At 54.1% G+C, this 21,735-nt stretch overlaps 2 protein-coding genes and 1 non-coding gene across 16 annotated transcripts in view; 1 reads left to right on the top strand and 2 right to left on the bottom strand.

The window, feature by feature from the left end:
* The first annotated feature begins 265 nt into the window (after window positions 1-265).
* On the top strand, window positions 266-11,063 carry OPRD1 (opioid receptor delta 1). Its single transcript, XM_056509345.1, has 3 exons — window positions 266-622; window positions 6,851-7,200; window positions 7,878-11,063. Exons 1-3 carry the CDS (start codon window positions 345-347, stop codon window positions 8,408-8,410), a joined length of 1,161 nt encoding a protein of 386 aa, XP_056365320.1. The 5' UTR covers window positions 266-344; the 3' UTR covers window positions 8,411-11,063.
* A 292-nt stretch (window positions 11,064-11,355) lies between these two features.
* The window catches only part of LOC130262137 (regulator of chromosome condensation-like), a 64,475-nt gene continuing 54,095 nt past the window's right edge, over window positions 11,356-21,735 (bottom strand). For 8 of the 14 annotated variants that reach the window (XM_056508954.1, XM_056508955.1, XM_056508952.1 and 5 more), the window contains 4 exons: window positions 21,297-21,682; window positions 19,778-21,263; window positions 19,349-19,390; window positions 18,276-18,979 (listed from right to left, as the gene is read on the bottom strand). In XM_056508954.1, coding sequence (XP_056364929.1) covers window positions 21,667-21,682 — 16 coding nt within the window. In that variant the 3' untranslated portion in view covers window positions 18,276-18,979; window positions 19,349-19,390; window positions 19,778-21,263; window positions 21,297-21,666. Of the gene's footprint in view, window positions 12,689-13,211; window positions 13,365-13,768; window positions 13,889-14,219; window positions 14,376-14,557; window positions 14,681-15,250; window positions 15,348-15,424; window positions 15,605-16,156; window positions 16,345-16,443; window positions 16,519-16,706; window positions 16,851-18,275; window positions 18,980-19,348; window positions 19,391-19,777; window positions 21,267-21,296; window positions 21,683-21,735 lie in introns of those variants that run through there. The other 6 variants (XM_056508959.1, XM_056508958.1, XM_056508960.1 and 3 more) reach the window with 6 other exon arrangements.
* LOC130262370 (small nucleolar RNA SNORA73 family) lies at window positions 19,500-19,704 on the bottom strand. The gene has a single exon (XR_008842104.1). It is a non-coding gene; the product is annotated as a small nucleolar RNA SNORA73 family (small nucleolar RNA).

Genomic DNA, 21,735 nt, shown 5'->3' with positions numbered 1-21,735 from the left:
AGGGATGCTGCGAAAACGGGACCGTGGAGGGAAGACAAGGATGAAAGGAAAGAAAGGCAGACAGCGAGCGAGCTGGAAGAAGGCGGGGACGGGGGAACAGGTAGGGAGCAAGGGGGAGAATCGCAAGCAGGGAGCGGGCGGGGAATGGGCGGGTGGGCAGGGCTGCCCCCGGCCCCACGTGGCTCGGGAACACCGAGGCTATAAAGCGTTCCCGGGCCAGTGCGGGGCTATAAAGAGCTCCCCGGCCGGGGCGGGAGGCGGCGGCACCGGCCGGAGCGGCGCTCGGACCCGCTTGGCTCGGATGCGCCCGGCGGCTCCTGCTGGGCCACGGCCGCCCGCGGGCCATGGAGCTGCCCGTGGGGGTGACCGTGGATGTGAACATGGACGTGACCGTGGGGGTGACCGTGGAGCTGCCCTCGGTTCTGCTCACTGCCACTGCGAACCCCTGGGGCAACGACAGCGCCTGGGCCGCCCTGCCCGGACACGGCGTCAACGACACGGTCCCGCAGCGGGCCAAGAACGCGACATCCATCCTCATCGCCATCGTCATCACCGCGCTCTACTCCGTGGTGTGCGTGGTGGGGCTGCTGGGCAACGTGCTGGTCATGTACGGCATCGTCAGGTGAGTGCGGCGCTGCCCGAGGGGCCGGGGGGCGAGGGGCGGGGTGGAAGCGGCAGCGAGAGCACCGGGGCTGGGCCGGGGACAGCGGGCAGCGCATGGAGGCGTGAGGTGCTAACACCGAATGAGCGTGCCCCGGGTGTGAACCAGCAGCAGGAAGGCTGGGTGTGCACCGGCTGCTTGTGCGCAGGCAGCAGCGAGTGGGGTGTTCCCGGCAGTTTGATGTGTGTGAGCAGTACCTGTGCATTCCTGGGGGGTGTGATGTATGATGTGTGTGAGCAGTACCTGTGCATTCCTGGGGGGTGCAGGGGCTGTGCGAGGGCTGAAAGCAGAGGCCGTGCGTGCCTGGAGCAGCTCGGGAAGTGCAAGGGGGCTGTGTTTGGTGGGGGGAGTGGGAATGGGGGGACACAGCCCGACCCCAAGCGGTGCCCCTTGTCCTTTGTGGGGAAGAGAAGGCGCAGGGCTGGTCACCTCCAGGTGGGAGCTGCCCTGTTTGAGCGGCTGGTGGGGTCCCACTGCTGCCACCCCACTCCACCCGTGGGAATTACCCACCCAGCCCATTCCCAGTTCCTTCTTGTGCCAGCACCTCCTGCAGCTGCCTGACTTGTGTTTTTCTCTAACAAAGAGCAGAAACCGCATGGCCCAGCACCATCTCCCACAGCAGCTGAGCTCCCTCTGGTCCCCTCAATGTGGGGTACCATCTCCAGCAGCCAGGACTCCTGCTTTGGCTTCATCCAAGACCTCAGCACCTGTGGTGAGGCTTTCCCTCAGGAAAGGGTCTGCGGGGTCTCACACCCCAGGACAAGCAACACGACCCAAATGGCCCCCATTTTAAAGGTGGGGCATGGCAAGGTGCTGCTGTATCCAGCCAGGCATTTGTGCTAAGGTACAAAATCTCATCAGTCCCTTTGTCCGAGACACTGGTTAGTCCTGCCTGGGTAAGATGGGCTGACATGGAAAATGCGACCATAAAGGCAACTCTTGCAGAGCACAGGAGCAGCAGCAGCAGTGTGGGCTGACAGCGCTCCTCTCCAGGCCCCCCCACCCCCAACAGAGCAAAGATGGGGCTGTGCTGGCAGCCACACTCTGTGAGGGCGCAGACCCCAGCACCTCCAGCCTGGCAGGAGGGAGCAGAAGGGTCTCACTGGGTGCCTCTGCTTTGGAGGGGGCTTGCTCCAGTAGGTCCAGAATTTGTGGGGTAATTCCAATTCCCAATGCCCCAGGTGGTGCTGTAACCCCAGCTTGGCCAAAACCCTAGAGCCAAACCAGAGCTCGTGGCTGGATTTAAACAACGTCACATTTTTTAACCATTCCCACACTCATTTCCCCATCTGTTTCAGTCCATAGCTATTGTTACAGGAGGTCAGCACAGCCTGGCACTGCCTGCACACAAATAAATGTGGTGACTCACCAGAGGGAAGGAAAGTATCCTTGAAAGGAAACATGTCCATGAGCCACTCTGGAGTGCCCATTGCCCTGGTATCAGGCTCTGCTGCCCCTGCTCTCCAGTCTCTGCAGGGCTCTGCTGGGTAGTTTTAACCACCCAAGAGGGTGAGGAATGGGGAGTGGGAGGGGGCAGAACCTCACTGACCCAACCTGACCCCTAATGGGATTTTTCATCCGCTCGTAGTGGCATTAAAAATGAGCCCTGGACTGAAAAAGCAAATTGAGGTAATTGCGGCAGAGACAGATGCCATGAGCGATGTCAGGGTGAGGAACGAGTGTTATTAGACCTCCTCCAGCTGGTTCTGCTCTGGGAAGAGAGGGAAGGCATCTTAAAGAGAGTGATTTCATGTGCAAACAACATCCTCCCTATTTTACTCCCTGAGTAACTGCATGCTAGCCAGTCTTCAGCAAGCCTAACAGCCACAGATCCCATCCCTTCTAGGCCCCCATTTTCCAACTGATGCTGGAGCTAAACACAGAATCTCAGAGTGGTTTGGGTGGGAAGTGACCTTATGGATCATCTTGTTCCACTACCCTGCCATAGGTTGCCTTCCACTGGACCAGGTGGCTCCAAGCCTTGTCTGAGCTGGCCTTGGACACTTCCAAGTATGGGGAATATCTCCCATGAAATGAGCAGATACCACCCTCCAAGCCCCTGGGACAAGAGAGGCTGCAGGAACATATGCCTTCACCCCTTCCATGGCCAAAGCCACCTGCAGTTCCCCAGGCTCCTTGTCAGGGTCACTCCACTTTGACAGGGTTTAGGCCAGGCCTAGGGGAGAGCTGTGTCTGTGCAAGAAAGGGCTGTGAGAAGGGATCGGCTCAGGTTTGGACCTCATTGCCAGGGAGATTCTGGGTATTTGCCCTGTGCTCTTCTCCGAGTGCCACCTCTCAGTGCCCCTGGGGTCCAGGAAGGGTGTCCAGGTACTCTGGGAGCACATCCTGGGGGTCAGGGACTCCTGGGACCACACTGCATTTGCCCCAAAGCCTGTTAGTGCCAGGAGCTGGCAGATGCAGACACGGGACCCTGGCATTTAGCTCTGTGAATGGACACACCATGAGCCAAGCACAGCCCAACTCCAAATAAACCCCTCTCCAGAGCAGCCAAACCTGCACACCTGGAGGGAGCCCAGCACACCCATCCCCCTCCCCACCACAGCTCTGACCAGCCCTGCCATGCCCACTGCATTGTCAGGTGCTTTTAAAAATACTCCTGGAAGCAATTTGCAGCTGTGAGCTCGGGGCTGCAAGTGCCCTCATCCCCACCAAGCCCGGCAGCTCCCAGCTAGGCTGCAGGGACAGCTGGGTGCAGCCTTTGGCCAGCCAGGCTCTCTCAGGCGGCGGCTTTTAGCAACTCCAGGAGTTTTTCTTTCACTTATTATTCACTTTCCTTTCACTTGTTTATTTTCCAAGAGGTTTGGAGAGGGCATCCCTACTTGGGAGTCAGACTGGAATGCAGAGCTGCCCTGTGCTTGCCCCATCCCCTCCCCTCTTCTCTCCATCACTGCCTCCCAGATTTTTCCGTTCAAGTGCATCACTTCCCAATCAAGGCACTCACTTAATTGCAATGGGTTTGGCAGCCTGGGGAGCTCCATCAGCAGCAGTGGATGGTTTGCTGTAATGTGGACAATAAACCTCTTTCTTGGAGCAGCAGTTTCATTTGCAGCTCAGGAGGGTACCCAGGATGTGTGCCTCACCCTGTGCAGGGGGTTGAAACCTCAGCCCAAATCTGAAGGGAGCTGAATCTTGCCCCAAAACCCCAGTGCTGGAGGCTAAATTGCCATTCTTACTATCCCAGTCATCCCTATCACCATCCCAAGTCTTTCCCACCATCCCAGTCAAGCCAGCTATGTCTTCATCATGCAAGTTATCCCCATCCTCATCCCAGTTATCCCCATCATTCCAGTCACATGCATCATCAGAGTCAATCCATCACCCCAGACATTACTATTATCATCCCAGTCATCCCCATTATCCCACTCATCCCTGACCCTGCTTTGTCCTCACCAGCCCCATCCTGCCTGGGGATGTGTGACAGCTCTGGCCCTCATGTTCCCCACTCCTGGCACATCTGGCAGGGGGTTGGGAAGTGCTTACCCAGCACAGCCAAGCACATCTGGCAGAGCATGGAATGAATAACAGATTTTTTTACCATTTTACTCAAAAAACAGAGACCACAGACATATGAATCTACCTGAACTGACTGTTCATATAGGAGAGGCAAAACCTGACAATGCCACAAATTCTCAGCATTTTATTTAACCTGGGGGGAAACTTTTCTGGAAAAGCACTTGGAAAATAACACTAAAGAGAATGGAAAAGGACTTTTCAAGGACAAGACATTTTTAATGCCATATTTAAATTTTTTAAAAAAAGCTCAGCTTGAATATTTCCACCCTTGGGCAATGGGCTGCCATTTGCAGCCATGGTGTAGGAGACAGGAATGCTCTTGGAGCTGGGAGCTGGGTTAAGCTGCTGTTTTCTATTTTCTCCGAGAGAAATGAGTTTTTCAGCTCCAGTTCCCAGTTGTATCAACAATGGAACCTGGTGGGTCTCTGTCCCCACCAATACGCTCTCCTGACCCTGCTGACATGGAGAAAGGATAAGGGGAAGGGATTGGGTACCACCCTGAATCCCAGGATGTTTTCCCCACACCGACACTGCCCTGGGTTCCAGCTAGGGCAGGACCTGACCCCTGACTCCCAGAGATGGGAGTCCATCAATCCCCCCCCGCAATTTATTCCATGTGCCCTCAACATGGAACAAGCTGTGCTAATTGTCACAGAATCCCAGAATGCTTTAGATTGGAAGTGACCGTAAAGCCCATTGCCTTCCACCCTGTGCCATGGGCAGGGACACCTTCCACTGTGCCAGGTGGTCCGAGCCCTGTCCAGCCAGGCCTGGAACACTTTCTGGGATGGGGCAACCACAGATTCTCTGGGCAACCTGTGCCAGGGCATCACCACTCTCATATCTGATCCAAACTTGCCCTCTGTCAGTTTAAAACTGCCTTACCCCTCTCACACATATGAAAAGTCTCTTTCTATCCATTTCACAAGTACTCCAAGGAAAACAATCTTTTCATCCCAGCAGCAAAGGGGTCATCTCCCCCCTCCGTGCCTTACCCCGCTGCTGCTGCAGGCAGGTTTAGCCATGCACAGAGATGGTTTTGTGCAAACTGACCCTGGCATTAGTGAATTAATTAGGGTACATCTAAAAAAGCTGTGGGGAGGATGCTCTTTGTGAAATGGGGATTTACTGGAAGGGAGCACAGGAAGAGCTGGAGCTGCTGCAGAAACCCTGCAAAGAGCAGGGTCTTCCACAGAGCTACTCCCACCCCACGTGTTGCCCTTTGGGAGTGCCCAGCAGATCCCTCAGTATCTATTTCCAAGTATCTATCTATCTATCTATCTATCTATCTATCTGTCTGTCTATCTATCTATCTATCTATCTATCTATCTATCTATCTATCTATCTATCTGTCTATCTATCCATCTATCCCTCAGTATCTATTTCCAAGCCACCACACATTAAAAGCATCCCTTTGTCCAGCACTTGCAGGACTGGATGCTCCTGGGACACACACACATTCCTGCTGCTCTGGCATCTGCCATAGCTTTGCCTCATCCCTTCAGGAAAGGTCTGGACACGAAGGACCAGGCATTTCTCTTGCCATGCTGTGACAAGAACCAGAAGCAGAGGCAGCCCTTCCCAAATGCCGTGGGGGATACAGCCAGGCTTCCCCAAAGGCTCTGCAGCTCCAGCCTGGCTAATTAGGCTGCTTCCAGATGGCCTCTTTCCGGGGCTAATCGATCCAATTTCTGCAAGCAAACTTGACAGGGAAGCAAGCTGGATAATCACAATTTACTTGGTAGAAAATCAGACGGAGGAGGGTTGAGGGGATAAAGGACATTGTGCAACTGGTTCAGGGAAATGGAGCAAATCAATCTCCTTGGCAAATTGAGTTCTCTTGAAAGTTCTTTATTCCTCTGGATAAAAGCAGGTGTGGAATGAGTGTCACCTCCCTGGTCAGGTGCAAGAAAACCACTGTGGCAGGGGCCAAACCATGCTTGGCATGTCCCAGCTCAGCAGTGTGGATGTCATCCCCTCCTCAGGTACCAGGATGTGGTGTGTGGCTCCCTGCCTATGGCTGAGGAGTGAAATGAGAGGAGCTTTAAGGTCCCTCCCAACCCAAACCATTTTGGGATTCTGTGATTTTATTACTTCAGCACACAAGAACACAAGTATAGAATCATAGAATGGCTTGGGTTAAAAGCTCCTCCGTGGCAGGGACACCTTCCACTATCCCAGTTGCTCCAAGCCCCGTCCATCCTGGCCTTGGACACTTCCAGGGCACCCACAGCTGCTCTGGGCACCTGTGCCAGGGTCTCACCACCCTCCCAGGAAGGATTTTCTTCCAATATCCCATCTAATAGCCTGTCACTCCAGGCCTTTGTGAAGAGTCTCTCCCCGTGTTTCTTGTGGGCTCCTTCAGGGACTGGAAGGCCACAATTAGTCACCCCAAAGCTTCTCTTCCCCAAGCTGAACAATCCCAGTTTTCTCAGTCTTTCCTCATAGCAGAGGTGTTTCATCCCTCCAGCCATCTCGGTGGGCTCCCCTGGGCTGGCTCCTTCCTCAGAGTGCACATGGAAAGCCGCTGAGCCTGCTGGTGCTGCACCAAGACACATCACAACGGGTGTCACTCGTGAGCAGACAGGCTGTGCCCCCCTCACCACATCAGCGCCCTGACCAGCTGGACCATATCCTTTCTCTGCCCCCCACCAGGTACACCAAGATGAAAACAGCCACGAACATCTACATCTTCAACCTGGCGCTGGCTGATGCCCTGGCCACCAGCACTCTGCCCTTCCAGAGCGCCAAGTACCTCCTGGAGACCTGGCCCTTTGGGGAGCTGCTCTGCAAGGCTGTGCTCTCCATCGACTACTACAACATGTTCACCAGCATCTTCACCCTCACCATGATGAGCGTGGACCGCTACATCGCCGTGTGCCACCCGGTCAAGGCCCTGGACTTCCGCACGCCGGCCAAAGCCAAGATCATCAATGTCTGCATCTGGGTGCTCTCCTCCCTCATCGGGGTGCCCATCATGGTCATGGCAGTCACCAAGTCAAAAGGCAAGTGTCTCTGGGGACACGTCCATCCCAGTGGGGATCTGGCAAACTTGACCTCTGGTCCTGTAGCAGATTTGTGCTCAGTGGTGGGTACCTCTCTATGACACCATAAATGCTCTGTCTTGGAAAAAGCATCATGGTGTCATTTCCCATCTTGGAAACTGCCCCAGAAATTGTCCTCCCTTCCCTTTAAGCATAAGGAATCCCTCACCTCCAGTCCAACCAGTGCCCCTCCCCACCTCCTGGGACGTAAATCAGGTACCTAAAAAAACCCCAGGGCTGCTGCAAAGCCTCCAAGTGGCCCACACTAAGATCTATGGCTCCTGTGTGGGGACGCTGGCTCTTGGCAGCTAAGAAAGCTCTGAGCATCTCAAGGAAGTGGACAGATTTCAGTGGAGGGTGACATGGGGATGTCCACCCTGGGAGTTGGGAGAGGGCAGGATTGGCCTTGAATGGCCCAGGAGGCTCCACAGGGTCACTGCATCCCCTCAGTATCTTGTGGACAGGGGTCTGACAGAGCTCCTGGGGAGCCTCTGCCAAGAGTAGGCAGGTAGGAATGCATCTCCCTAGGGTTTTAGCAGGCCATGACTGAGCAGAAGGCGAATATTCTCAGAATATTCTCAGAATATTCTCAGCAGATGCTCCTCCAGCTCCCTCTTGGACCCTCCTCTCCCCTACAGATGGCGTGGTCCTGTGCACTCTCCAGTTTCCTGATCCTCCCATCTACTGGGACACCGTGACCAAGATATGCGTCTTCATCTTTGCCTTCCTGGTGCCCATCCTGGTCATCACCATCTGCTACGGGCTGATGATCTTGCGTCTGAAGAGCGTGCGGCTGCTCTCGGGCTCCAAGGAGAAGGATCGCAACCTGCGGCGCATCACGCGCATGGTGCTGGTGGTGGTGGCCGCCTTCATCATCTGCTGGACGCCCATCCACATCTTCGTCATGGTCTGGACACTGGTGGACATAGACAAGAAGAACCCCTATGTGGTGGCCAGCCTGCACTTCTGCATCGCCTTGGGCTACACCAACAGCAGCCTCAACCCCGTCCTTTACGCTTTCCTGGATGAGAACTTCAAGCGGTGCTTCCGCGAGTTCTGCCTGCCCGCACGCGCCCGCGCGGAGCCGAGTGGCTTCTCCCGCGCCCGGAGCACCACGCGCGAGCTGGTCTCCACCTGCAGCCCCGCCGAGCCCGGCGCCAAGCCCGCCTGACAGGGCCGGGGCAGCCCCCAGTGGGGCTGCCGGGTGCGCGGGGGACATGAGCCGCGCTCAGAGCTCACCCAGGTCACCTCCACAGAGCTGTAGCAGGACGGGGCCTGGGCGCTGCTCGGGCACTGCAAACTGCTGGGCTGGCATACAGACTGACTGCAAAAATTTTTTCGTCCTGGGAAAGAGAAACGGGAGAATTGGGACTCATCAAATGATGTAGGGAGAGGACCAAGAGGCCAACAACAGCCAGCAGGGGCTGTCACCCTCCAACAGGGCACCAGAACTGCCACATCCACGTGCTTCTCCTCCTGCACAGGCCAGGATGACACCACATCAGGACACCATGACAGGAGGGGAAAAACTCACATGGCAGAAGGGAACTGTGCCAGGAGGTGATCACAGGATCATTCAGACTGGAAAAGCCCGCCAAGATCATCAAGTTCTACTGTTCTTCCCCCACTACCAAGGCCACCACTAGCCCATGTCCCCAAGAGCCACATCCACACAGTGATGGTTAAATCCCTCCAGTGATGGTTACTGGACAGCCCTTTCAAGGAAGAAATGTTCCCTAATATCCAGCTTAATCCTCTGGAGGTCATTTCCTCTGCTACATCATGGGCCTCATTCCTTCCCCCTCTGAGCTGTGTCCAAAAGACAACTGGAGATGGGGAAAGAAACTTATGCCACTTCAGAGACACTGGTTTCAAAAAGCTCCAGATCCATTGTAAAAATTCTCCTGGAGTCCCTCAAACTGGCATTGGTCCCAGAGAAAGCTTTCTACTGTTAATGCCATTCCTGTATTATTTAGAGACCTCTGACTGCAACTAAGGCTGCCCTGGCCATGGGTGTGATGCTGGCAATATGGATATGGCCAGGGGATGGAGCAGGGCACATCTGAAGCTGACTCCCATATCCATGTGCCAATATCAAATTCCCAGAGTGACAAGGAACTGATGAAGTCATTAAGCCCAAGAAGAACCCCATTAAGGGAGTAATTTGTGGAAACTTGAGTTGTTTCTCACAGTGCTAAAGTAATTAGGATGGAATAACAGGCTGCACCAAAGGCTGTCCTTGCCCTGCCCATCAGGAGAAGGATGAACAGCACTGCCCAGATTTCCATACCAGAGACAAAAGGGATAGGATGGGATTTTTGTTTTTTCAGAAGATCTCAAAAATACCACCTCCCTTTCACAATTCCTCAAGCAGGAATGTTGTGCAGGCACCTAGAAAGGACCCGCAGCTCATGGGAGGCAGAGATTTGAGGATTTCAGCTCTCGTCTGGATGGAACAGCATCCCTCCAAAGGCAGAGCTGAACTTCAACTCCCAATGCATCCTGCAGAGCCACCCTCCAGGGACCTCCTGACCCACAACTGAGCGATAATTGATGGCTTCAATCACCCCCACAGCCCCGGGCCACTTTCATGAGCCACCACTTCTCCTTCCTCTCAACTTCCCACTGTCATTGCCAGCTGCTCACCAGCCCGAGGAGGAGGATGCTCAGAGGAAGCGGTGACAGCATTGAGAGAATGAGTTGGTGCAGCTGGAGGAAGCAGCACCGATGCACCTGGGGCTCCCGGGCTGGATGCAGAGCTTGGCTCGTGTCTGGTTTCTCCAGACAATTCTACCAATTTAGGCTGATAAAAGCCATTGCCTTTCTCCAGAACTGTGCGAATTGCAGCCCTCCCCCTTAGAAAGACAGAGCCCACAAGGCAGTCAAAACCAGTTTCTTTTTCAAAGTGATCAAACAGGGTGGCACTGTCCACTGGGGTGTCAATGTGCCACAGGAAAACGCCTCTTGCTCAGTGCTGATCCAGCTGCACATTTCCAGCTCTTCAGAATCCCTTTGCAGGCACGAGTAGAGTCCTGGGCTACTGGCATGGCCACACTTGGGCTCCTCACCCCCTGCTACCACAAGCCCATCTGCTCATGGAGGCCTTTGTTTTTCCATCTGCAAATTTTTAGCCTGCTGGAAAATGTGACTGCCATGGCCTTAAAGCAGTTTAAATGCTTCAAGTCATTACTTTTTAAAATGCCACCATGCTTGGACAGAGCTCAGAGCCTGGGACAGGCAAAGAGAATGGCTTTCCTGAGCTTCAGGTTTGCTGACTTAAAGAAAAACAGAATATTCCTGGGAAAAATGGGTGGCAAGCAGCACACCAGAGCATATGGGGTGACGTGGACCTTAATCATCCCATCCTGGCAGCATCCCAGCAGGGATCTGGGGGCTGATTCAGCTTCTTCCCACCTCAAATCCAGCTCCTCCAGCCCCTCGTCTGGGCTTGGAAATGGGGACAAATCCTAGTCCAGGGAAAGAGCATGGGGAGACCCTGCCTGCCCAGACTTACCCATGGTGCAGCCAGGCTGCTCGGAGGGAACTCTCTGTGTACTGTTATAAATACAAATATAAATATGTATGTATGTATGTCTATAGCTGTGTGAAATTAAAGTGGCCCCGAGGCCTCCCATCACAGCTCCCACCACAGCAGCTGCTCCAGGTGTGCTGGAGCTGAATATGCCAGATCCATAGCACCTAATACAGTGCTTCAGCCATTATTTCCAGCTCCAACCCTTGGGATTTTTGCCTTACAGTGGTATTTCTGTACAGGAACACTGCTTTCTAAAAATTAAAATAATAAAGTAACATAAAATCGGAGATAAGAAGCAGTTTCCAGCTCTCTTGTGAGTCCCAGGCCCCTCCCCTGTCCCCTGTCCCTCTCTGTCCCATCCCCTCTCCCGGCGCCGCCGCCCAACAGCTCCCGGTGCGCTCTCCTGCTACCACCTGGCGGCCGCGCCCCGCACTGCACACGACACCCGGACACAGCACCCCCGAAACCGGACACCATCCCGAGTGTCCCCAAAACCGGACACCATCCCGACTGCCTCCAGGAGCCACGGCAGAGCCCACAGGAGAACTGCCCACACCTCCAAAGCACAGAAAAAGCCTGGATTTATCAAAACTCAGTTTATTCCAAATGTTAAAAGATAAGTTTTTTTGTCCTTTCTGCCTTGATTAATCAACTAAAATACATTTTCTTTTTTCAAAAAAGTCCAACCCCTCAGGAACCATTGTATAATCCCAGACCCCCACTCCCCAGCCACAACCCTCGCTCCTATTGCTATGATTCAGCTCTTCACAGACCCCTCCTCACTCCAGGCACCCAGAAGGCACCTCCTGTAAGGAGAAGATGGAGGGGGCTGGGCACAGGAAGCAAGATCGGCTGGATCAGGGAGGCGACGGGGAGGAGGAATCCTGTTGTTACCAGCAACTCCATGCACAGCTGGGGTCTGGGTGTCTGCTCAGCAAGCCCTAACAGCAAATGCAGCTCCTTCCTCAGCAAGCGAAAGAGAAAAAATTAAATAAGTGTCCCCACCCGTGGGATGGATTTGGTTGGGTTTACAAAGGCGTTGGCAAAGAGGGAGTGGCTAGGACTGCAAAAAGCAGTGCTGGAGGTGGCTGCTCCAGGCCATGGGGAGTGGGCTCCTGGTCTCACTGCCTGGGGGGTTTCAGCTTAAGATACTTGAGGGATGGGAGGCAGGAATTCCCCCTTCGCTTTTCCAGTGTGCTGGGCATCATCCAGCAGCACTCCCTCACTAGGCAGAACAGTCCCCAGAGCAACCACAAGTTCTGGGTTAGAGGATAGAACCTCGTGGGCACATTCCTGCTGGACTCGGGAGGGGTTGGGTGGGGGGCAGCAGACACATCCAGGCCAGAGAGGTATATTAAGGTGAAGGGGTGGAGGAGCATCTAGATATGGGGAACACGGGGACCTCTGGGAGACTGATACCCAAACCTGATTCAAGAGGGAAGAATGAGACCCTCGGCTCTGCTGGGCCAAGAAATATTTAAAAACCAGACGAGAAGTGGATAATCCATCCAGGCACAGAACTGGGATCAGTTTAGGACCAAGCTGACCCGGGGAGCTGACAGAGCACCGGGCCCCACGGGAAAACAGACAACTGCTGGCAGGGAGAACCCGAGGGCACCTATGCAGGCGCTGCTCCACGAGCCCCCTGCGCTCCTCAGGCAATGGGCTCCCCAAGCCAGGCAGGAGCTGTGGGGGTCTGGGGTGCTGGGCTCCCGCTGGGCTCGGCAGCGCCATTCCATCAGCTCTGCTCCCTCTCACTGACCAGCAGCACGGTGTGCTGCCCACCGCTGGACACCGCCAGCACCCGCCGGTTCTCCAGCTGCTTCCCAGTCATCTGCACTGGGCTCCACACGTCGTCCTCCTCCCCAGTGCCCAGCTGGTAGTTCGTGCCCATTCCCCAGGCAAACACTCGCCCTGCAACAGAGTTGAAGCAAGCTTTGAGTTCCAAGTGGTTGCACAGTGGAAAGGGGAGCCAGCACCTAAACCCAAGAAGACCTCGCACCCAGTGAGTTTCTGTGAGTCCAAAACACAAACAGCAGGAAGAGGAAGAGCACTTGCAACTCAAACAGATGTTCCACCACAGAGCCAAGGAACTTTCATCCCTTTGCGGGAGAAAACTAAACCCACAGCCCACTCCAAACCCTCCTTCCTTGCAAATGCTGCACACAGGCAGATGCAGCACCAGAGCACGGAGGTCTGGTAGCAACAGAGTCAGAGAAGAGATCATCACAGATCATCAGGCCAACAACCCCTTCCAGGCGAACACCACCTGACCAACCCTGCTGCCACAGGCCCACAAGCACATCTTAGCAGCCACTGCCCAGGTGCCCCCAGGTGATTGGCACCAGGACATGGCTCCAGTCCCAGTGTGTGGTGCTGGTGTGCAGGGTGGGATGAAGAAGGGACACAAGGCATTGCTCCCACACCTAGCGCTCACCATCACTGCTGACAGCGTAACCAACTGACGCTCCACAGGCCACCGAGGTGATGCTGGGCAGCTCTGGGATAACTGTGGGTGTACTCTTCTCCTCTGCCCCTGTCCCGAGGCCCAGCCGGCCGTACTCTGCCCTGCCCAGGCTGTAGGCTTTACCTGGAGCACAGTGAACACACATGGGAGGTGACTTGAGGAGGGCAGAAGCTGCAGGAGGGCCAAAGCGGGACCCTTTTCCCAGGTCTGACTCCTGAAAGAGCATCACTGCTCCATACCACACCCCAAGACCCATCCAGAAGGGGCAGAGACCTTTCAGCTCCTCAAAATCAATGAGGTGGATAGGTGCCAAGAGCAGAGTTCACAACTGAGTCCAGGTTCCTGTTGTCAGCTTCCCTTTGCTGCAATCTTACATCAACCTTGTTTCCTTGAACACTGAGAGCTTGGAGGACTCCAGCACATGACCCTCGTTCCAACAGCTCCTTGGCCAGAATGAAGATCCCAGGATGGGATCCCCCCATCCTGCTGTGTGTGACTCCCAGCCTGCCCACCACAGCGTCACTCACCTTCAGAGTCGACGCAGACTGTGTGGTGCTGCCCGCCAGAGAACCCAACCCAAGACTTGGTGGAGTTCTTGAAGCACGTGAGGTTCTGCGGGGAGAAGCAGGGCTCGGTGTCCTGGGTCCCTGCAGGGTGGGACGCACAAACCCGGGCAGGTCAGGCCCATGGGCAGGGACAGCCTAGGCCAGGCTCCAGCACTGAGCCATCTACCCTGGGGCTCACCCCACCAGAGACCAACACAGCCCCCAGCCCCAAATGCAATTTCTGCTCAAACCCAGCAGGCACGTGGGCTGGGACCCAAACCCAGAGCCCAGAGCTGCGCAGGGTGAGCCCCACCCCCAATTCCAGCTGCAGTGCATCCAGTCTTTAGACTTCAGGGCACCCAGCAGCTTCCCCCAGCAGGCCAGGGCAGCACTGCACTGGCAGGAGATCAGGAGGGACACAGGCGAAGCTCACCCAGCTGGTGGTAGTTGGAGAGGCCAAAGCCATAGATGTGTCCCTCCCGTGTGACAGCAAAGGTGAAGTAGGCCCCGCAGAAAGCGTCCTGGAAGCGCATTTTGCCTTTTCTCCCTTTGCCTTTGACAGGGACAAGCTGGGGGACCAGCAGCCGCTCTGGGGCAGGAGACAAGGTGTCATACAAGGACTAAGGATTTACACCCTCCTTGCATCTAAGGATCTGGCTCACTGCATTTAGGTCACTGATGACACATAAGCCCTTGAGCGTCAGGGACCGGGTCCCTTTGCTGCTCTGCAAAAGGGCACAGCTGGAGCCAAAGGATGCTAAATGCACTCACGCAGCCCCTTCCGTCCTCCTCGGTTGGCAAAGAGCGCTGGCACTCTGCCCAGCTGGCCCTGCTCGCCACAGCCACACGTGAACAGGTCGCCGTCCACTGTCAGCATCACCAAGTGGTCATTTCCTGGGACAGGAAGGAAAGAGAAGTCATGGAGAAGACTTCAGCAAGCCCTGAGGGCTGAGATCCCACAGGTAAACTCCAGTTGTCCCAGCTTGTTTACTGCACTGGATACCTTGACACCAATTGTGCCACCACCTAAAACTGCAGGACCTCCCTCTTCTTGATCCCAGGAATTCCAAATCCAAAAGTAGTTTTTCTGGGAAGATGGTAAGGACACAGGTGTGCCCCAACTTCCCTTGGGCCCTGGACAAGCTCCCTGGCTGCTGTGCTCAGCTTCCCCAGGCCTCATTAGAAAGCAAGTGCACTGGCCCCACGGGGTCACAGTTCAGGCCACTCTTGGAAGGCACTCTACATCAGACTGGTCAAATATTAACTCAATATGAGAATCTGTTTGGGCTAAAATATCTGTTTGGGCTACAAAGTCTGTTCTCTGGAGAGTCAGAGATGAGCAAGTACACCCTTGCAGCAGGCTCAGACCAAGCCAAGAGGGAGGAAAAGGTCACGGACCTTCCTCAAGGGTTGTAACAGCCTCATGTACCTGCCTGACCCTGCACACCCCAGGGCCCTGCTCACCTGAAACTATTTTAACAACAGGCGCCTTGAGCTGGAGCAGAAGAGGAACGGAGCTGGTCTTCATGGGCTCCAGCAAGCCGATCACTCCGTTGTTATCCTGAGGGAACAGAGACAGAGATGAGCCAGGGGAGCAGCAGCCCCGTGGGGCTGCCAGCCCCCCAGCAGCGAGCATACCCGGAAGGAGCCCCAGACGAAGACCCTGCCATCCTCGGTCAGCGCGGCCGTGTGGCTGTCCCCGGCCGACACCTGCACCACCTTCTCCTGCAGCTCCACCGGCCCAGGTGACGTCTCGGAGCCCTCGGCCGACGTGTCGCGCCCCAGGGCGCCTTCATCATTGCAGCCAAAGGTGTAGATCTGCACATTGGGTTCAAGTGCTCAGGATGGGGCCCAGAGGCCAACAGGCTGAGTATGAAGTCAGGGACAGAGACTCACCAGGCTGATTTATCACAGAATTATGGAATGGTTTGGGCTGGAAGAGACCTTAAAGCTCATCTCATTCCACACCCTGCAATGGGCAGGACCAACTTCCACTACATCAGGTTCCTCTGAACTCTGTCCAACTGGGCCTGGAACACTTCCAGGGATGGGGCAGCCACAGCTTCTCTGTACCAGAGCCACATCACCCTCACAGAGAAGAAATTCTTCCCAATATCACGTCTAAAATGGCAGCGCCATCCATCTACTCTGCCAGTGTGAAGCCATTCCCCTTGTCCTATCACTCCACGTCTCATTCAAAGTCTCTCTCCAATTCTCTTGCAGGCTCCTTCCAGGTCCTCCTTCTGTCACCCTAAAATTCTGTGGTCTGTCTGAGACCATGTTCACCCCCAAAGTTGGAACAAGATATGGGAACATAGGCTGATTCCTACCCTGTGCTCCAGAACCCATCCCAGAACTCAATGCACTCACCTTTCCTGTCTGGCTGAGGCACACCGTATGCATCCCTCCAGCTTCCACCTGCACCACCATCTCCGGCAGCGTGACCAGAGCTGGCTTCTTCCTCTCCATGATGTCCTCACCCAGGCCCAGCTGGCCGACATTGCCCTGGCCCAGTGTCAGCACCAGACCAGGCTGGGAGCGGTGTGATGGATGGCTGACTGTGGGGTGGGAGGGGGAGAAAGAACATGTGGGGGGTACAAATTTCCTGGTAAAAATCAGCCCTGGCAAAAAGGAAAATTCCTAGGGATTTTTCTTACCTTTAACCTTCTTTGTCTCAGGAGACCCTTCTGACACAGGGTTCTTTGCACTGCGTTTTCCTGGCATCTTGGAATCTAAACACCAAAAAGAGCCTGTGAGGGGTCGCCCACTGGGCTGTTTGTTCACTGTTTGGGGTGTCCCCTCACACCTTAAAAATCCACCTGGGACTGGTGACTTGAATTGGGATTTGAACACTGATTCCTTCTCCTACTCCAGGAAAATGGAAAAGTTTTCCCTTGTGTTTTTTAGCTATACTCTCTACCTCATGCAGATTGTGAACCTCTCCTGATTTCAGGTCCAGGCAGGCGAGAAGAGAGGGAAGGGACAAAGAAAGGACAAGAGGGAAAAGGGGAAGGGGGAAAAGGGGAGAATGGGAGCCGAGCCGCGCCCGCAACCCCTCTCGTTCCGCACGGCCCGAGCGCCGCCCCCGCCCCTTCCCGCCTTTCAAATTCCCCGCGGCGCCGCCTCACGTAGGGCCGCGCAGGCCACGGCCCGGCCCGGCCGCTCCTCCCGCCGCCGGCAGCTCTCCGTGCGAGCCCGCTGGGCGCGCCGAGGGCGACCCGGGCCCCGCCGGGCTCCCCGTGGCCGCGGCCCTGGCCCCATGCCTGGCCCGCCCGCGCCCGCCGCCCGGCCCGCCGCGTTCCGCACTGCCCGCCGGCCACCGCGCACCGCTCTGCGCCTGCGCGGGGCCGCACCGCCCGACCCGCCGCACTGCGTCCCCTGGCGGCTGGGAGGAACGGACACGGGGACACACAGAGGGAGAGACACGGACACAGGGAACACGAACACGGGGACGGACACGGGGAAAGGGGACAGACTGGGAGACAGGACACAGACACGGGGACAGGACAGAGGGACAGACGGACAGACATGGGAACAGACAAGGGAACAAGCACGCAGACAAGGGGACAGACACAGGGACACGGGGACAGGAAGATATAAGGACACGCAGTAGCAATACGTTGGCCCCCGTGCCAGTAACTCAGCCTGCTTCTAACCTCCAGAGACGCGGCCAGCTGTGATGGAACAGAGCTGCTGCAAAAAATGGCAATCCAAACTGAAATCCAGCAACCGACTGGAAAATACACTTCTACTCGTGAATAAGGAACCAGACTAAACGTCTGTTTAACTGAAGACAGCAGAATTCCCTTTCAATGGGATGAATCGCCCTTATTTTACTGATTAATTCTGCTGTTCGGGTCCAGAGGCCTGCATTTGGCCATAACAGCGCTAATTGACTAATAAAATCAACTTCCCAATTAATATCTTAGGTGGTACCGAAGTCTCATCTGATTTTTTTCCAGGCCCTGATCCCCAGGGGATCACCCACAGCCCACTTGAGAGGCATCACACCGAGCATTTATCCCAGGCTCGTGTTGGGACTTATTTGAAGACCAGACACACAGCCATTCCCCGAACCTTTCCCTGATCCTTCACGGCAGGGCCGGACACCGGCCAACTGCTGGTGCCGATCTCACCAACCCACACCAGAACCCCCCAAACCCTCCCATCAATGCCACCCCCATTAAAAAAATGCAAGATGTGGTATCTCCCTCCCCCATAAGCCCCACCCCGGGTAAAAAACCTAATTAGCCCATCCCGATTTAGCCATTAATGACGTGAAGCGTTGTGTGCCCCGAGATGAGCCAAACCTGGACTGAAGGTAGGATCTGCTCATAATCCTGCCCAAACCGTCACAGTGCATTCCCATCCCTTTAAACCCCGAGATCGGTCAGCAGCACACGAGAACACTTTACACAAGAGAGAGGCACCACCAGGAGCATGAAGCTTTTCTTCACGTTCAGATCACTCAACAAAAACACACACCAAGCCAAATAAAGTTCCGTTTATTGAGCTGTCTCCTGCAGCCAGGTACAGATTTAGTTACCAACATGAGAGAATGGGCTGTATTTCAGGGCCTAAACACATGGACTGATGCTTCCACCCACATCCCATAATCCACCCACTTTAGTACCACCTTCCCTGTAATATCCTGGCCCCACAACGTCGAATTGATGGGGAAGGCTGTTCTGTTAAGTGCAATGCACAGAACACACACCTTTCTTATCCATCCCTTATCCCAGCACCCCTCTTCCCCAGCCTCACCAGTTTCAAGCATCCCGAAATCAGCTCCTTCTTCCTGGACCAGCCAACCCCACAAGTCTGCCCTTGACCTTGTAGTTGCACTTTAGCAATCCCACACCCCGTGCATTGTCTCTTTCCTTCCCATGCATCTTACCTATACCGGGCCTAATTCCAGGCCCTGCTCCACAAAATCCAGGAAGTGTAGGTCCCACCAAGGACCAGGCACACACGTTTCTGTTTTTGGTGCTCCAGGCACATGCTTTAGCAGACCACCACATTCACCCATTCCTGGTTCCACCGCATTTTGATCCCTGTGGCCACATTTTAATTACAACTACTGCACTAAGAGAGCTGGAATATGGCTGCCCACCTGATTGAGCAGACTCTCCAATATACTCACCTTCTTCCACTGAAGGCAGACTTTTCTTTGCCATTTCGACCCAGAAGTTTCTGCAATATTTTAGGAAAGAAAAGACTTTTGTTCCCGCTTTTTTCTCGTGTCCCACATTACGCAAACAGAGCTTTAAGTTCACTAAGTCTAGCGATATTTTTTTCCTGCCTGATAAGATTAATGACCGGGATTTTTTTTCCCCCTGAAACTCAGAAATCTTTTTTTTTCCTATCCAAAATCGAACACAATCGTATAAGCTAGGAACCTGCGATCTGAACTTTCATTATCACCACCTATATCTGGATTATAATTTTTTTTTGTTTTGTAAACATCTTTGAAACAGCTGAAATTTACTTGAAATGAAATGCTTCATTTTAAGGAGAAGAGGTACATTGCACTCACTATTAAATTTTAAACGCAGTTATTACCTTCGACAATCGTGTTCCACTTAAACTTTTCCAACTTTAGTACTGGAAATGAAAAAAAAAAAAAACAAGTTAAGTTAAGGATTTGCTCGGTAGCTTCTATTTCTGCCTCTTCCTCCCATGTCCGCTCGCGCTCCCCTCGCACCCCGCGTGTCAGTGTTTCCTGCATGGTTTGTCTCCTCTGTAACGGCCCGAGGGCTCAGAGAAGCAGTAGGAATATGCAGGCTGCAGGCTCGAGGCCCGGCTTGTTCTCCAACGTCGTGGAAAGGGACTGTACGTCACGGGCCTGAGGGCCTGCGCTCCCGTGCGCCACACGGACAGAGCCGAGAGAGAGCGACTTCTCCGGGTATCCACGTTGGGACTTGGTTTTAAACGTTTCTAACCATCCTGGCCGCCCCCCTCGCGCGTCCCGGACACATGACGGATACTCACGCTGGAGCGAACTGCACAAACCAAGCTTAACAAGCTTTGGGGGAACCTGTAAGGAAAGGAAATGGCTTTGAGGGGCGGCTGAGACGGCGCGGGGCGACCCCGCAGCACCCACAGCCACAAGAAACTCACGACGTATTTCAACGTTAAAGCAGGTATGCAGCAGACATCCGCTACCGGCGCGGCGCCGCGCGGCCGCTTATTCCTCACGCCAAAGCAAGGAAAGGGTGAAAAAGAAAAAAGTCCAGTGGATCATACCTACGAATCCTACGGCTTCCCAAGGTGAAAGAGGGTGGAGCACGCCGCATGGCGACTTTTATAGGACATGGGGGCGGGGCTAAAGTGCACTCTCGCGTCCTGCGGAAGGGGCGAGGACAAACCATATTTGGGCACAGGCGGTTACGTTCGGCGGAAAAGGCGGGGCCAGCCGCAGCGTGCGGAGGCCGGAAGCGCGGTTGGCGCAGGCGGAAGGGCGCGAAAAGCCGCGGTCTGAGGGGAGGCGCCGCCATGGCGGCACTCGCCCTCCACCCCCAACCCCCGCAGCCGCCAGTCACGCCCTTGCTGAGAGCAATTGGAAAGACACGACCACACGATCAGGGTTTAAGAAAAAAAAAATTCTAAAATACTTTTATTTAATAATTAAAATCTGTTTGCCGAGGAGACTGATATACAATGCAATGGCGGCTGTACAGGGGATGCTGTAAGGGAAAAGCCCCCAGCGGACGCTGGGCCGTGGCCGGCGTGTTGCCAAATTGGTCTGTGAACAAGACAAAGTTCTTCTCTCCCTCCCCACCTCAAACTCTGCACAAGTGGCATCTCACACATAGTTTTGTTTTGTGCATAATACAGCAGTGGCCCTACCAGATTTTTTTTTTTTTTTAAACCCACACTGAGGAATAATTTTTCTCTCAGAAGGGAAATACTGTCTTTTTAAGGTCACTTTTTAAACCTATTCTTCCTCTCCTTTCAACCCACACAGTGAAATTATCAAGTTTCCAGTAGGTTTAGCTGTAAAAATGAGAAAAAGGCAAGCTTCAACCCTGATTTGGGACAGTAAAAAACATCTGAGAGAAAGCCACAATAAAAACAACTGACTACTCTCCCAGTTTCCCCAAATTAAAAAGTTTTAAAAAGGCAACAGTAATTTTTCCTGGTTCTTGTAATTTGTTTAACAAGCCTAGATACCTCAAGATTTGTTATTAAGATCACAGCAAGTGTGAGAGAGTGCAGAGCAAATGTTCTATACATCTGTTGGGGTTTTTTCCTCTCTCTCTCTCTTTTTGTTTTGTTTTTTTTTTTTTTTTTTACAAAAAGATGCAGCATATGTTAGTATCTATACAATTCCCTTCCAGGACAACAAACCGTTAGTCAGTAGTGATTCAGGGCATTAAGGACATGACAGAAACCAGCAAAAACCCCCCCAAAATAACGAGTGCCATGTCAGTTGTCTGCCAGGATTCTCTGTACACAGCTAATATACACACACATGCTTCTGAGCACATGCTCTCCTCAGCTTCCCAACATTAGAGCTGCCTTTTTTTTTCTCCCTTCCTGATGGAAAGGAGGTGGAAATGAGGAATTGCACCCCCAAGACAAGTCTGTACAACTTGGGAAGGAAGGAGTCACTCCCCTGGGCAGGTCCTGGCAGAGTCCTATTGCTGAGCCACACGAGGTATAGTGTCAGTTCCAGCCTGATGGCATAAAAGATGTGTTTGTTCCAGTGAAATGCTACATTCAGACAGGATTCCCCTTCCCTGGCCGAAAGCCCTTTTCTGGATATGTCTGGAAGGCAAATCTTGGAAGAGCTGAGGTTCCACCCTCGCTGTATTGCCTCAGGGAAGGGTGCAGAAAACTTCCAGCATTCCCGGGTTTCTTGCTCCCTCCTTGGAATATTATGGTCGATGGTATCTGAAAGCCAAGTGAAAAATCTGAGTGTTATCCTTGGAACTCAGGTTACTTGG

Source organism: Oenanthe melanoleuca, chromosome 23 (assembly GCF_029582105.1).
Source record: "Oenanthe melanoleuca isolate GR-GAL-2019-014 chromosome 23, OMel1.0, whole genome shotgun sequence".
Taxonomy (NCBI): Eukaryota; Metazoa; Chordata; class Aves; order Passeriformes; family Muscicapidae; genus Oenanthe; species Oenanthe melanoleuca.
Note: the sequence above shows the minus strand (reverse complement) of the source record. Positions and strands in the feature narration are given on the sequence as shown.

What these genes read in the sequence shown, in the direction of transcription:
- OPRD1 (XM_056509345.1), top strand. Translation starts at nt 345, where the DNA reads ATGGAGCTGCCCGTGGGGGTGACCGTGGATGTGAACATGGACGTGACC. An exon ending in GTCATGTACGGCATCGTCAG is followed by an intron (nt 623 to 6,850) that starts GTGAGTGCGGCG and finishes GCCCCCCACCAG; the next exon opens with GTACACCAAGATGAAAACAG. An exon ending in GGCAGTCACCAAGTCAAAAG is followed by an intron (nt 7,201 to 7,877) that starts GCAAGTGTCTCT and finishes TCTCCCCTACAG; the next exon opens with ATGGCGTGGTCCTGTGCACT.